The sequence below is a fragment of the Hemiscyllium ocellatum genome, chromosome 8 (genome assembly GCF_020745735.1).
Source record: "Hemiscyllium ocellatum isolate sHemOce1 chromosome 8, sHemOce1.pat.X.cur, whole genome shotgun sequence".
NCBI lineage: Eukaryota > Metazoa > Chordata > Chondrichthyes > Orectolobiformes > Hemiscylliidae > Hemiscyllium > Hemiscyllium ocellatum.
The window spans coordinates 115,352,852-115,367,519 of NC_083408.1; the positions used below are offsets into that span (position 1 = coordinate 115,352,852).

At 43.4% G+C, this 14,668-nt stretch overlaps 1 protein-coding gene across 1 annotated transcript in view; it reads right to left on the reverse strand.

Annotated features, from left to right (window-relative positions):
• Positions 1-14,668, reverse strand: part of brf1b (BRF1 RNA polymerase III transcription initiation factor subunit b) — a 475,772-nt gene that overhangs the window by 67,436 nt on the left and 393,668 nt on the right. Inside the window, exons 12-15 of the mRNA XM_060829498.1 lie at positions 13,805-13,866; positions 9,473-9,554; positions 7,911-7,966; positions 3,677-3,951 (exon numbers count right to left, since the gene is read on the reverse strand). Coding sequence (XP_060685481.1) covers positions 3,677-3,951; positions 7,911-7,966; positions 9,473-9,554; positions 13,805-13,866 — 475 coding nt within the window. The remainder of the gene's footprint in view (positions 1-3,676; positions 3,952-7,910; positions 7,967-9,472; positions 9,555-13,804; positions 13,867-14,668) is intronic.

A 14,668-nucleotide genomic window follows, 5' to 3' on the forward strand; every position in this document is an offset into this window, starting at 1 on the left:
GAGAGAAACACAGCCCTGAACTGAGAGGGGTTTGGGGCAGGATGAGGAGAGGAGAGAATCAGGTTCTGTACTAATATTAACACTGACAGCTATCAGAACTGGACAGCAACCTCTGACACACTTATTTTTAGCACTGTTTGCAAGGACTCGTTGACCTAATTTGTCTCCGGTGGAGATTATAGCTGACTACACACCTCATCTGTGCTTTTTGCTGACGGCTTTTTAGACCATGATTATTATTACAAAGCTATTCCTGGACCACACAGACATGTACCAATTGAAGGTGAGGTCATTCCCAAAGTCAAGGATGAGCAGATTAAGCAGCTGACATCGATTTCAGGATGATCTGGAATGATGCTTAATTATCTCAAAAGTAAATCAAATGCTGAACTGTTAGAGAATAATAAAGAGCAGTAGGCCTTTCAGCCCTTTGAGCATGCTGTACCAGTCAATCAGATGGTGGCTGATCAGATGTTTGCTTCATATTCACTTCCTGCATATCTCTTGCAACCTTCAATTTCCTTGTTGATTTAAAATTAATCTAACTGTGCTTTCAATATATTTACTGAGCTCCTGCCAGCCCTCTCACCCTTACAGGTATCAGTTACAGGTTTGGAAGGTGCAGAGGAGCCTTGGTGAGTTTGTGCAGTGCATTTTGTACATAGTTCGCACTGTTGCTCCTGTGTGTTGGTGATGAAGGGAGTGACGGTGGTAACTGCGCTGCTAATCAAAAAGGCTTCATTGTCCTGGATGACGCTGAGCTTCTGGAGTATTATTAGACCTGCACCCATCTAGATCTGGCTGCATAAGGACACTGACTGCTCCGGTACCTGTACAGTTGCAAATGGAACTTTTTGTTTCTAAACTCCAATGAGTATCAGGTCAACTTGCTTTTTGTGTAAAGCCAGCCCATCACTCCAGGAGTTAGCCTCGTGAACCTTACCAGAATTGTCTTCAATACACGAACATCCCACTTTAAGACTGAGGTCCCAAACTATATGCAGTATTTCTGAATAATTAAGATGATAAATCGAGGACTGGTATCAGATGGCTTTAACGTTGTCATTAACTTATAGCAGTCAAGGAAGACAGAATAAGACAAAGGCGTTTCATCATCTTGAAAACATAAAAATGAATTGAGTAACTGACACTGTGATCAATCCCAGTAGTCCAGCTTTGAAGAAAGAAATTAAACTTTGAATCATGAGTAGAAAGTTGAAATTATTGTGAATTAAGTGGATGAAATACAGTTTTCCATCCCATGTGACCTAATTACTTTCCAGGTCTAGGGGATACTATTTAAAAATAAGAGATCAGTGATTTAAGTGGAAGGAGAAATTTAAGAGAGGGGTTAGCTTTAAAAGGAAACGGAGGGGTAACTTTTTCAAACAGAGGGTGGTGTGTGCACGGAACAAGCTGTCAGAGGAAGTGGTGATTGCGGGTACAATTGTAACATTTGTAAGGCATCAGGATGGGTATATAAATAGCAAGTGTTTATAGGGATATGGACCAAATGCTGGCAAATAGGACTGAATTAATTAAGGATCTCTGGTTAGCATGGACGAGTTGGATAGAAGGGTCTGTTTCTGTGCTGTATGAAACACCATCACAGGTAGCCTTTACAATCAAGACATGAATGTGAATCTCTTTGTCACTTCATCAGGACAGGGGATTGAAGAGGATTCTGTACTCTGAAGGTCACAGGAAGATACTTCACACACAACACATGGATTAGATACGATATAGAAGTAACCCAAACAGCCTTTCAAGCCTGCCCTGCCATTCAGTAAGATTTTGGCTGATCCATTTAGCTAAATTCCAACTTTGGATGTCCAGAGGCCCACTGAAGATGTTACCTAGTATGGTGATGAAACATCTGAAAATGAACCTTCCAGCTCAGCAAGCAAACCTACATCCAGAACCTCAACCTGCAAATCTTCTCAAAACTTGCTAAATTCCAATTTCCACATTCCCACCAATCCATGATAACATTTGATTCGATTGTCTAGCAACTATCTATCTCCACCTTTAAAATATTCAACCACGCTTGCAGCTACAATTTCTCTTCCACTGAAGCTCAGTTTTGTTTCAGGATTAGAACTTTGAAACAATCTATGCAAAGTTTCAAATCTGTCATTTCAGACAGATTGCCAGCTTTACAAAAATGGGTTGGTGCGTCACCTTGGGAAAAATACACACATGAGGAACCAGTCAGATACACACAGAGAATTAATTAAAAGCAAAATTCAAACTGCGTATCAGCAGCCTAGGCACTTGGAGGAATACAATGGTTGCCATGTTGCCTTCCCCCTTGAAAAACCCCCACACTGCTCTGTATTCCAGGACCTTCTGAATCAGCTTTACTAGAAATATGGTGGGCGCTGTGCTCTACGTATCCCCAGAGCTACAGGCAAAGACTGGACATGTCCCTTTTAATGGCATGAGCTAGTACTTGCAGTTTAGATGTCAGTCAATAAGGAAACAGATGATTGCTAGTAAATTGGTGGTGGTGGGGGTGATAGAGCGGGGAGCTGAGTGAGGTGGCAGGGGTAGGGTGTAGTCATGCTTGGAGATTAGTCAGATGAGTCAGGGGTCGGGGAGGGGGGTAGGATGTCAATGTGAGTGTGTCATTTGCATTGTGAAATCAGGAGTTAGACTCAACTTTAACTGTTTCACATTTCTGGGCGAAGTGAAGCAAATTGCCTGATTCTATCACTTGGAACCCTTTGTTTGTGAATGGGAGAGAGAGTTCTCATCTCACAGGATAGCTGACATGATCTCTCTCTCTAAACTGATCAGCATGTCGACGCTGTTCCCAGTGTTGACTTTCAGTTTCCAGAAGTTGCTGCCACACACTGACCTCGGGGGTCCTCGCGGAAGAAGAAATTATTAGAAGGAACATCGGCTGACACATGTGCCTTCATTCTACTCATGATACCACTCTGCCTATTCCAGAAGTGGGTTCAGTTTAACTTTCAAGTCAGTACCAGACTATCCTTTCCATCAGATTGTTGGACTATCTTTCTCCTTAGTAGGAACTTCAACATCTCCTATGAGAGAGGCAACCATACCAACCTCATATTGAAATCACTGTTACTGGATCCCCATTGCTGTTGCATTACAGATCTGAACCCATTCCCTTCCTCACCTTAAGTGCCACTAGCCTCTGAATATTTGCGTTTGTTATCAACTATTTGCCTGGAATCAGACAAATTTTGTTTTCTACTAGAAGGTATGCAATAACGAGCAGTGACTCTAACCTGACTTTGTTGATTTACCTCAGCATAAGGACTCCCAAATGCCTCCATTACCTTGTTAACTTACATGAACTAACTGCTCAAAAGTGCATACTGAAGCAGACTCCTTCCTTGTGCACACAGCTAGGTGTAATGTTATATTATTATAGAATCATTTGGCACAGAAGACCACTTCGCCCATTGTGTATGTGTCATCTCTTTGAAAGAGCTAACCAATTAGTCACATCTCATCCATCTCTTCCCCATAAACCTGAGCATCAGGAAATGGCAGTGTCTATTGACCAAGGCATCAGGAAGCCCAGTCCCAGCTATCTGATGTAAGCCAAAATACATGTGACACATGGGTTTACTGACACTCAGCATTTGACACTGGATGAAGCCAAGTGTCCACACTACTCTGCATGAGATGGTAACTGTACCTCTTGCCCAAGTTGTTGACGGGTGTAGCAAGGCCTCGGGAGTTTGCGGCTGACTTTCGGTGGGCTGGTCCCTTCTTGCTGCGGCTGTTACTGCCGCCGTGGTTACTGCTGTCACTTTCCTCTCGGGTTGGTGTGCTGCTCCCCTTGCTGTTCAGATCCCTCAGGACATCGTAGTTTATCTTGCTCGAGATCTTCTTCTGCTCTAGCATTTTTTCTATGGCTTCCCCTGCGGTGCTGGCTCGGATTGGCTCGCGTTTCTTAGATGACTTTCTGGGCTTTGAAAGAAACGGAGATTTGTTGACATTAAGTCCCCTTGCTCCAAGTGACTCAAAGGTAAGGGTTTGTCATGCAGGCAATCAAAAGCAGAACTCTCTGTGTATTTATTGTGTCCGAAATGCAATACAACGCCCAAAGATGCTTCACAAGAGGGGAAGAAAACACAATGTGCTACAAGGCTTAATCAAAAAAATGAGTTTGAAACAGCATTTCTAGAAGGAGGAGGGAGAGAGAGAAGTTGGAAGATGTAGAAAAATTAAACAGCCGAAATTATAGCCAACAATTAATACCAGGGATGGTGTGGAGGCCAGAATTAGAGCAGCATTGATATTGTGGATGGCTGTGGGAATGGAGATGATGGAGAGAGGGAACAGTTTTCAGGATTTCATAGGATCTAAGGAAAAGTAGGCAAGTGCGATTTCAAAACAGGGTGAGAATAAATGCAACAGACAGGAATTGCTGGAGAAACTCAGCAGGTCTGGCAGCATCTGTGGAGAGAAGGCAGAGTTAACATTTTCAGGTCCAGTGACACTCAGGATTTTTGTTTCAGATTTATTGAGTATGTTCTGCCATTTAATAAGATCATGGCTGATCTGATAATTCTCAACTCCACTTTCCTGCCTTATCCCCCAACTCCTAGCTTACTGATTAAAAGTCTATCTCAGCCTCAAATATCTACAGCTCTCTGCAGTGAGGAGTTCTACAGACTCACCATCCTCTGAGAGAAGATATTCCTCTTCATCTTGGTCCAAAATGGTTTGAGTAAAAAATGAGGTCTGCAGATGCTGGAGATCACAGCTGCAAATGTGTTGCTGGTCAAAGCACAGCAGGTTAGGCAGCATCTCAGGAATAGAGAATTCGACGTTTCGAGCATAAGCCCTTCATCAGTTTTGACCCCTTATTCTGAGACTTTCCCACAACTAGAAAAAACCTCTCCACATCTACTGGCAAGTCCCCTAAGAATCTGTACGTTTCCATAATGGCACCTCTCATTGTTCTAAACTTCAGTGAGTATAGGCATAAACTATGAATCTTCTTTGGACAATGTCAGTATATCTTCCCTTACAGAAGGGGCCCAAAACTGTTCACAGCACTTCAGCTGGGGTCTTACGAGTGCCTTGTATAGTTTTAGCAAGTCCTCCTATTTTTCTGTCTCACAGCGCCAGAGTTCAATGTTGTGGTTCTGTTCGCCGAGCTGGGAATTTGTGTTGCAGATGTTTCATCCCCCGTCTAGGTGACATCCTCAGTGCTTGGGAACCTCCTGTGAAGCGCTTCTGTATTGTTTCCTCCGGCATTTATAGTGGTTTGTCTCCGCCGCTTCCAATTGTCAGTTCCAGCTGTCCACTGCAGTGGCCGGTATATTGGGTCGCAAGCACTGAGGATGTCACCTAGACAGGGGACGCAACATCTGCAACACAAATTCCCAGCTTGGCGAACAGAACCACAACAACGAGCACCCGAGCTACAAATCTTCTCACAAACTTTGAATCCAGTTCAATTCCAGCCTCAGGTGACTGTCTATATGGAGTTTGCGTGTTCTCTCTGTGTCTATGGGGGTTTCCCCTGCGTACTCCAGATCCCCCCCCACAGCCAAAAGATGTGCAGCTCAGGTGGATTGGCCATGCTAAAAAAAAATCCTTAGTGTCCAAGAATGCGCAGGTGAGTAGCCTTAAGTGGGTTAGCCCTGTTCAAAATCCCATGTGGGGTTACGGGATGAGATGGGAATTGTGGTGGATGCGATGCTCTTTGGAGGCTCGGTGCAGGCTCGAGTGGCTAAATGGCATCTTTCTACACTGTTGGGATTCTACAATTCTTTTTGTAATCTTTCTCCATTCAAATAATATTCAGCTCCTCTACTTTATCTCAAAATGCAAAACCCCACATTTTCCCATATTATATTCCAGCTGCCAAGTTTTTGCCCGAACAATCCACCTTTCTATAGCCCTCTGTAGACTCTTTTTGTCATCGCTCACTACCTACCTTCCCACCTATTTTTGTGTCATCCCCAAACTTGACAACAATACATTCACTTTCCTCATCCAAGTCAATAACATACACTGTAAATAACTGTTACCCCAGCATTGATGACTGTGGCACTCCACTAGTTACAGGGTGCCATTCTGAAAATCCGCCCCTCTTCCCAACTCTGCTTTCGATTAGTTACCAATTATCCATTCTAATATACCTCCCCAACACCATGGAATCTTGTCTTAGTAAGAAACATAACGTGGTACCTTATCAAATGCTTTTTGTCAGTCTAAACCACATCTGCTGGTTCTCCTTTATCTACCCTGCATGCTACTTCTTTGTCAGATGTGATTTCCTCTTCATGAAGTTATGCTGACTCTGCCTTGATCATATCATGTATTTCTATATGTGCTGTTATTACATACTTTTTCAAAGATTTGAACATTTTCCCAATGACAAATGTTAAGCTAACTCTATTTTTGAAGAAGAATGCTTCAGTGGTGGTTTGGCGATCCTCAGGACTTTTCCAGAATCTAAGAAGTCCAGTGCACCCACTGTCTCTGTAGCTACTTCCTCAAATATCCTGAGATGTAATCCATCAGACCCAGGGATGTATTGGACTATTGGTTTCCCAAAGACTTTTTGGCTAGTGATAGTTATAGATCTCAGCTTAGGTAATTATATCACATCTTGATTGTTAGTTTTTGAGATTATTATTAATGTATTCTATTGTGAAGACAAATGCAAAATATTTATTCAGTACTTGTCACTGCCTGGCTCGCCATTATTATTTTCCCAGCCTTGTTCTCTAGGAAGCCGATGCCAACTTTGGCCTCTCTTTTCTGGTTTATATATTTAAAGAAGTTCTTCTGCCAGTTTTGATATAATTTGCTAGTTAACCCTCAAAATTTATTTTCCCCTCCTTTTTTTTGGTCATGTTTTGTTAGCATTGAAAAGATTCCCAGTCCTCTGTTTTGCCATTAATCTTTGTCACGTTCTATGTTATTCTTCTTTCAATCCTTAACTTTCTGACTTAATCATTGTTGATTTATCTCCTTTCTGGAATCCTTCTTCCTCACTGGGATACATCTTTGCTGTGAATTATAAACTAATTGCTGGCATTGTTCCTCAGCCATATTTTCAATTAAACTCCTTTCCTAGTCCACTCCAGCCATTCTTCTGGTCTCCAGCATTCCAGTTATTTTGTAATTACTCTTATTTAAAGTTCCGCACAGTTGTTTCTGACCAAGTTGCCCACAAACCGAACACTAAATTTAACCATGATATGGTCACAGTTTCCTAGGGGATCTATTACACTGAGTTTATTTATCAAACCAGTGTCTTATTTACAGATACCAAATAGTTTGATCCCTGGCTGGATCCACAGCATATTGTTCTAGAAATTGCTCCAGTATACACTATGAATTCTGCCCCATGGCTAACTCTGCCACTCTGACTATCCAATCGACTTGAAAGGTTAAAGTCAACCAAGATAAATGCAGTGCCTTTTTGACATGCCTCATTACCTCCTGATTTATTCTCTCATATAGCAATTGTTAGGGGGCTCATAGACTGTTCCCACCAAAGTCTTCATCCCCTTGTGTTTTCTTACCTGCAGCCTTAAGAGAGAGAGTGAGAGAGAAAGAGAAACAGAATCTGAGAGAAGGAAGGACAGGTGACAGGGAGATTGCACTGAGCGCAAAGAGAATGCCAGACTGACAGCAGCAGGGCGCGAGTCCGAGAGAAAACAAAACAGGCACACATTTAAAAAAGGTTTTGCAGTTGTTAAGTGACTGTCTAGTTGATAATATCAACATTATTGTCTGTCAACAAATGACATTCACTGAACAAGCCTATAGGGCTCATGGAAACATGGAATCAGCAAAATTTACTGAAGAAGGAGTGTAACATGAAGGTGCAAATGTTTGCATTTCCAAAGAATTAATAGTTTCTCGACTTCAGTTGGTAAAATCACTTCAATATGTATTACCTTCTGCTCTTTGTAAATCCCGAGCTCTTTCTCTTTGGCTATCCGTTCCTCCTTTTCTGCAAACAAAATGTCAACGTTATTTTCAGGTGATAGCTTCCAATGATTTAGTCAGTTGGCTCATCTGATGAAAGAGTCTGAAATGTTATCTCTGTTTATTGCTGTACATTCTGCTTTTGATACAAAATGTGCCGAGTTCCTTCTCCACTCTGTGATTGAGCTGGCTGACCACAGCTAGCACAGCATTAGCGATACTGCAGTCAGTCTGGTTGGGAGGGATGTTCCAAGCTCTGGCTCACTGCTAACTCGTGGCTTGTGCTGCAAAGTGTATTTGGGTGCTGCGTCCGTGTTCAGTTGTGACGGAATCCCTCCATTGTGGAAACAGGCCCTTTGGCCCATCAAATCCACACCGACACTTTAAAGAGCATCCCACCCAGACCCACCCCATCCCTGTAATCCTGCATTCCCCATGGCTAATCCAGCTAGCCTGTACATCCCTGGACACTATGGGCAATTTACCATGGTCAATCCACCCAACCTGAACATCTTTGGACTATGGAAGGAAACTGAAGCACCCAAAGGAAACCCACACAGACACGGGGAGAATGTGTAAACTCCACACAGTCACCTGAAGCTGGAATCGAGCCGGGCTTCTTGGTGCTATGAGGCAGCAGTGCTAACCACTGAGCCACCATGGTGTGTATACTACAGTCAAATTGATTCTCAACAGAAGGCAAATGGCCACTCAAACTAGAAAATACAGGTGCTTAGCTGATCTTGTGTTCAGTCTCATGTGTCTGTAATTTTGTGGTGCCTTCATGACATCAGGTGGTTTACAGAGTTAAGTACTATTTTGAAGTGCAGTCACTATCAGAATGGAACGGATCTCCAAGTGTACTAAATATTCAGGACAAAAACTCTGGAATAATTTAACAACTGACTGACGACAGAGTGGGATTTCTGTTTATTTTTCCCATGTGCATAGGTTAAATGACCAAGCTCATTTACATTGCAACCTTGTGAATAAGTGTGACCGTTCCCTGTAGGATGCACACACGACTGTGCAGCTGTCAGATTCTAACCTACACACAGCTCATTACTTATTCCACACTTTTAACTGTGCAGATGTTATCTAGCCTAATGAATTAATAAAAATCACAAAGCACTACAGGTGATGGGGCTTTATGGTGGAGGCGGAAACCACTTGCTGAAACCTCTCGGTGAAGCTGAAAATGCTGGAGATAAGCAAATTGTCAGCACGTGGAAACACTGTGGATGAAGGTTCCATTGACGTGTACTCGCTCACTGGGTTTGCTGGCCTCCCACTGGCATCCACTAACCTATAGCACTTCCTGCTTTTATTTCTATAAAAAAAGGGCATTTGGGATTGAGCTTGATTTAATCCCACTGATTCCAGATTGCTCGGTTTGATGTGAAACGGGAACGTGTTACAAATCTCCCTGGTCCATTCTACCCTCGTCCTTAGAAACACACTTGCCAGAGTTCTGGCTCTCCAACTCCTCTGCCCTTTCCAATTCTTTCCCATCTTTCTCACATACACTCACCCTTTTGCTCCTTCAGGTAATCTGCGTTCTCTCTCAGCCACAGCTCAGTTTTCATTTCCACTTCCTTCTCGTTGAGCAGATACTGCACAAAAAAAGACAAGATACAATCATAGTTGAAGGTCAACTGCATAAGGAGCTGATGAAGCTTCAGGATGGCTAAAGTGAAAGAACAGCAATACACCACTTTCTGACAGATAATTGAAGACACATCAGCATTCCTTGTCATTCAGTCACAAAGACTGATTAAGTCCCTCCTACGACTTCTATTTATAGAGTTCCTTTAATGCAGTGAAACATCTTAAGACATTTCATAAGAACGTTATCAAACAGAATTCCGCAGAATGTTACAAGCATTTATTAGGGCAGATGACCTAAAGCCTGAGTCAAGAAGGTAGGGTAATGTAGAGTTTAACAAAGGAGATGTGAAAGGTTGTGTGTGTGTGTGTGTGTGTGTGTGTGTGTGTGTGTGTGTGTGTGTGTGTGTGTGTGTGTGTGTGTGTGTGAGAGAGAGAGAGAGAGAGAGAGAGAGAGAGAGAGAGAGAGAGAATGCGCGCGCGGGCGAGCGTGGGTGCAAGTGCAAGAGAGAGAGGGAGAGAGAGAGAGAGAGAGAGGGGCTCAGGGAGAAATTCCACAGCTTAGGGCTAAAGCAGCTCAACATATAACAAATGTATCAGGAATAGGAATAGGCCATTCAGCCCTTCGAGCCTGCTCCACCATTCAATAGAATCATGACTGTAACCGCAACTCCACATTCCCTCATCTCCCCTGAGATTTCACCCCCATTGCTTAGTAAGGATCCATTTAGCTCTGCCACAAGGGCGATCACCTTTTTAGGAAGAGAATTCCAAAATCTCTTTACCTTCAGAAAAAAAGGTTTTGCCTCATCTTTTGAAATGGACAGCCCTTGACGTTTAAACCAAGATTCGATTTTCGAGATTTCCCCATAAGAGGATACATCCTCTTCCCATCCACACTGTCAAGGCCCTCTCTAGAATTTTATGATTTAATCAAGTCTCAGTTTTCTCCAGTCTATAGGCTATGGCCGGTCCAACCCTTCCTCATAAGACCACCTGACCATTCCAGTACTAAACTTCCTCTGGCATAGTCACTAATAACAGAGCTGTTAACATCTGGGCTGCACAGGACCACTGAGCGTAGGAATCTGATGGTTGTAGGGCTCAATTAAGTCACAGAGGTAGACTCCATATCCCTTAGTTGAAAAGTGTGGTGCTGATAAAACACAACCGGCCAGGCAGCATCTGAGGAGCAGGAGAATCGATGTTTCGGGCATAAGCCCTTCTTCAGGAATGAGGCTGGTGTGCCAAGCGGGCTGAGATAAAAGGTAGGGGGAGGGAGGGAATTTGGGGGAGGGGTGGTGGGAATACGATAGGTGGAAGGAGGTTAAGGTGAGGGTGATAGGCTGGAGAGGGGGTGGGGGCGGAGAGGTCGGGAAGAAGATTGCAGGTCAAGAGGGCGGTGCTGAATCCGGGGGTTGGGACTGAGATAAGGTGGGGGGAGGGGAAATGAGGAAGCTGGAGAAATCTACATTCATCCCGTGTAGTTCCGCCTAGGAACCCTCCAACCACTCCGCCCCCACCCCCTCTCCGGCCTATCACCCTCACCCTCACCTCCTTCCATCTATCATATTCTCAGCGCCCCTCCACCAAATTCCCTCCCCCCCACCTTTTATCTCAGCCCGTTTGGCACACCAGCCTCATTCCTGAAGAAGGGCTTATGCCCGAAACGTCGATTCTCCTGCTCCTGGCCGGCTGTGTTTTTCCAGCACCACACTTTTCAACTCTAGTCTCCAGCATCTGCAGTCATCACTTTCTCTACATCCCTTAGACATGGTTCTGGCCTTCCTGGTCATTGGGACATCCTTCCTGCATTTACTCGGTCTAGAATTTTATAGGTTTCCATGCAATCGCCCATCATTCTTCTAAATTCCAATGACTATATCCCTGACTGATCCAATCTCTCTTCATTAATTACTCCTGCCATCCCAGGAATCAGTCTGGTTAACCTTTGCTGCTCTCCCTCTATAGCAAGAGCATCCTTCCTCAGAAAAGGAGACGAAAAACTACACACGATACTCCAGGCGTGGTCTCACCAAGGTCTTGTACGATTGCAGTGAGACAGCTCTGCTCCTGTACTCAAATTCTCTTGCTATGAAGGTCAGCTTTCCATCTGCCTTCTTTAGGGCCTGCAGGACCTGCATGCTTCCCTTCAGTGACTGGTGTACAAGGACACCAAGGTCTCTTGGCACTTCCCCCACTATTTTTATATGAACTTACAACTACACCACTGTCATCATAATGTTTAAGGAGAGGAAATTTCTGCTCAGCCAGTACTGGATGTTGGATAAGTGTTCTTAGTAACACAAGGGGATGATGAGATGGAGCTAGGCTTTGTCAATAAACAAATGGAAAACAATGTTTTAAAACGATGCAACATGTAATGACGGAGCCTCAGACAGACGCCAGAGACAACAGTCCAGAAGTCAGACAAGTATGCTGAGCTGCCTGCAGTCCTTCTCGTTGCGAGATGAATGTGTCCATGCCCTCGTTCACAGCAGTGGAATCAAACATTGTCATAAGCAGGCTCAAAGAATATCCAAACACTTGAGTATTAACTTCCTGCCCCTATGACATTGTTTTCACCTTGAATCAGGTCTGATTTTAGTTCTGGGGGGGATTTTGAGCAGAGCAGTGTTCAACGTTTTTTTCTGTGCCATGTTGAGGGCGTGGTCCCATTTCTTCACTACTGTTAGGCCTCGACAGCTTGCTGATATACCAAGGGTGGGAGAATACAGCAACTCCTCAGCAAAACAGGTAATACTTAACTGGGCAAAGACCCAGTTAAGATGTCAGTAAGGGAATGTACAGTTTGCTATAATGGTCAGAATGCCACGCTTCCACTGGTGAAAGCTCCTCCTACTAGAACCCAGGAATCTTTTTTTTTCCACCAGTAGTGGTGGAAATGTAAGTGCTGCCCCTATGCAATGCAAGCAATGTATTTTAACTGGTCTGCTGGGATTGAGAGGAATATTAGGGTGGCATGGTGGCACAGTAGTTAGCGCTGCTGCCTCACAGCACCAGGTTCAATTCCAGCCTCGAGCGACTGTCCGGGTGGAATTTGCACGTTCTCCTCGTGTCTGTGTGGGTTTCCTCCGGGTGCTCCGGTTTCTTCCCACAGTCCAAAGATGTGCAGGTTACGTGAATTGCCCATAATGTTAGGTGCATTCATCAGAGAGAAATGGGTCTGGGTGGATTACTCTTCGGAGGGTCAGTGTGGACTGATTGGGCTGAAGGACCTGTTTCCACACTGTAGGGAATCTAATCTAATCTAAAAAAAGAGGCCATGTTTGTAGGTGACTCTCTGTGTGCAGCTAGATGGATAAGACTCTGGGAAGGTCAGAAAGCTGGATAAGTTTCCAGGCATGGCGGGGGGTGGCATGGAAAGGTACGCAAATTAGGGTAGGATTTTAAAGTTCTCCATACAGGTGTGATGGGAGAGGGAGAGTGGTTTATTTTAGGATAGTCAGGTGGGTGATCTACCTACAATTCATTGCAAACTGCCAACAGTAAGTGGTACAAAGGTTTCTTGCTGATTTATTTGTTCTGTCCCTGCTCATCAGAACTGCCATCTCACTGAAACGAAAGTCACAATAGCAAAGCCTTCTGTAAGGCAGTGTGCCATTGCTGAAGGCAATGCTATGAAAACCTTCCCAACATCAAAACAAAAATGTAAACCAAAAAAGTGAATTATCCTACACAATGTTCCTCAGCTGAGAGATGGTAGTGCTAGGAAATTAAACTTCAATCGCATTCAGTGTCACCATCAAAACCGCAATGCAGCTACATCAGGGGATGGCTACAGAGCAGAGGATAAGGTGTGTGCAGGACAGGGAGGGTGCATGTTCTGGACAGAGTGAGAGAGAGAGAAAAAAACGAAAGAGAGAGAAAGATGAAAGGATGAGTGAGAGAGAATCACAGGGTGCAAATGACAATTTACTCCTTATCTGCTCTTCTGATTCAGAATCCAACTCTCTGAGATAAAAAGCTATCATTCTGAGTACATTGTACAATCCTAACACTATATGATATTCTGGATGAGTAACAATAAGCTATTATACAAAGTTACTTATCCCAAATGAGGGCTTACGGAAAGAAAAGAGAAACCATAAAATGTGATTACGGTGTTGAAACCAGATTCTTTGACAACTAGCTGGTGCAGATGGTGAGAGAGTTGCTCATTTTACCTTTTCTTTTTTAACACAAGGTAATCTACAATCTCACATTACCTTTCATAAGGGCTACAGAATGACCTTACCCTATCGATTTCATTGTCATCGATGCCATTCAAGTCCAATTCACCTTTCTGAGGATCAACACCTGTGAGTAGTGAGAATAAAAACACCTGCTCAGTACATTTACTGACCGTCTAAAAGGTGGCCCAGTGTATGTGCACTAGCTGAGCTCACTCAACAACAACTTGCATTTATAGAGTTCCTTTACGACAATGAAAGGTCTCAGAAGCTTCTTGCAAAAATGACAGGAGACAAAAGCAGTTAACAAGTCAACATATTAGGAAGGTACTATGACCCTCACTGACATTACTACTGGACAGTCAGATCCCAAAGTGAAATCTGGCTTGATAGACTTTTTTTTCTTATTTAACGTGGAGTTCATCCAGTGAAATATGAGCACAGGAGGCTGTATACTTTTCTTAAAACAAACTGAAGTTTATTACATAAAAAGAACAACAGTAATAAAACAAAGCAAGCTATTTAAATATAGAACACAGTTTCAAAAGATCTTAAGACACACAGTAAAACAAAGGCTTCACTCTACTCTCCAGCACCATCTCTTTACAGAAATTCAAATCCAGAGAGATTAGCCCACTCTCTCAGATCTTCATGTTCAACTTAACTGATTCAATTTAACCCTGTTCTTTCCTGTAAATGGTGAAGCCTTCTTCACGATGCTTGCAAACTGAAAGCTTCGACTTGCTCAGCTTTTAATCACCTGCAGTTTCTAACCAAATACTCTTGGTCTTACTCAAATGAATATTATACTGAGGCAACTTATTTCCTGAACTGTCCTCTATTCCTTTCTGGCAGGGCAATTATATTGTGTTTCTGATCTCAGTCACAGTCCTTCAAACTATTTAAAAACTTGCTCTCTGAGTTTCCGA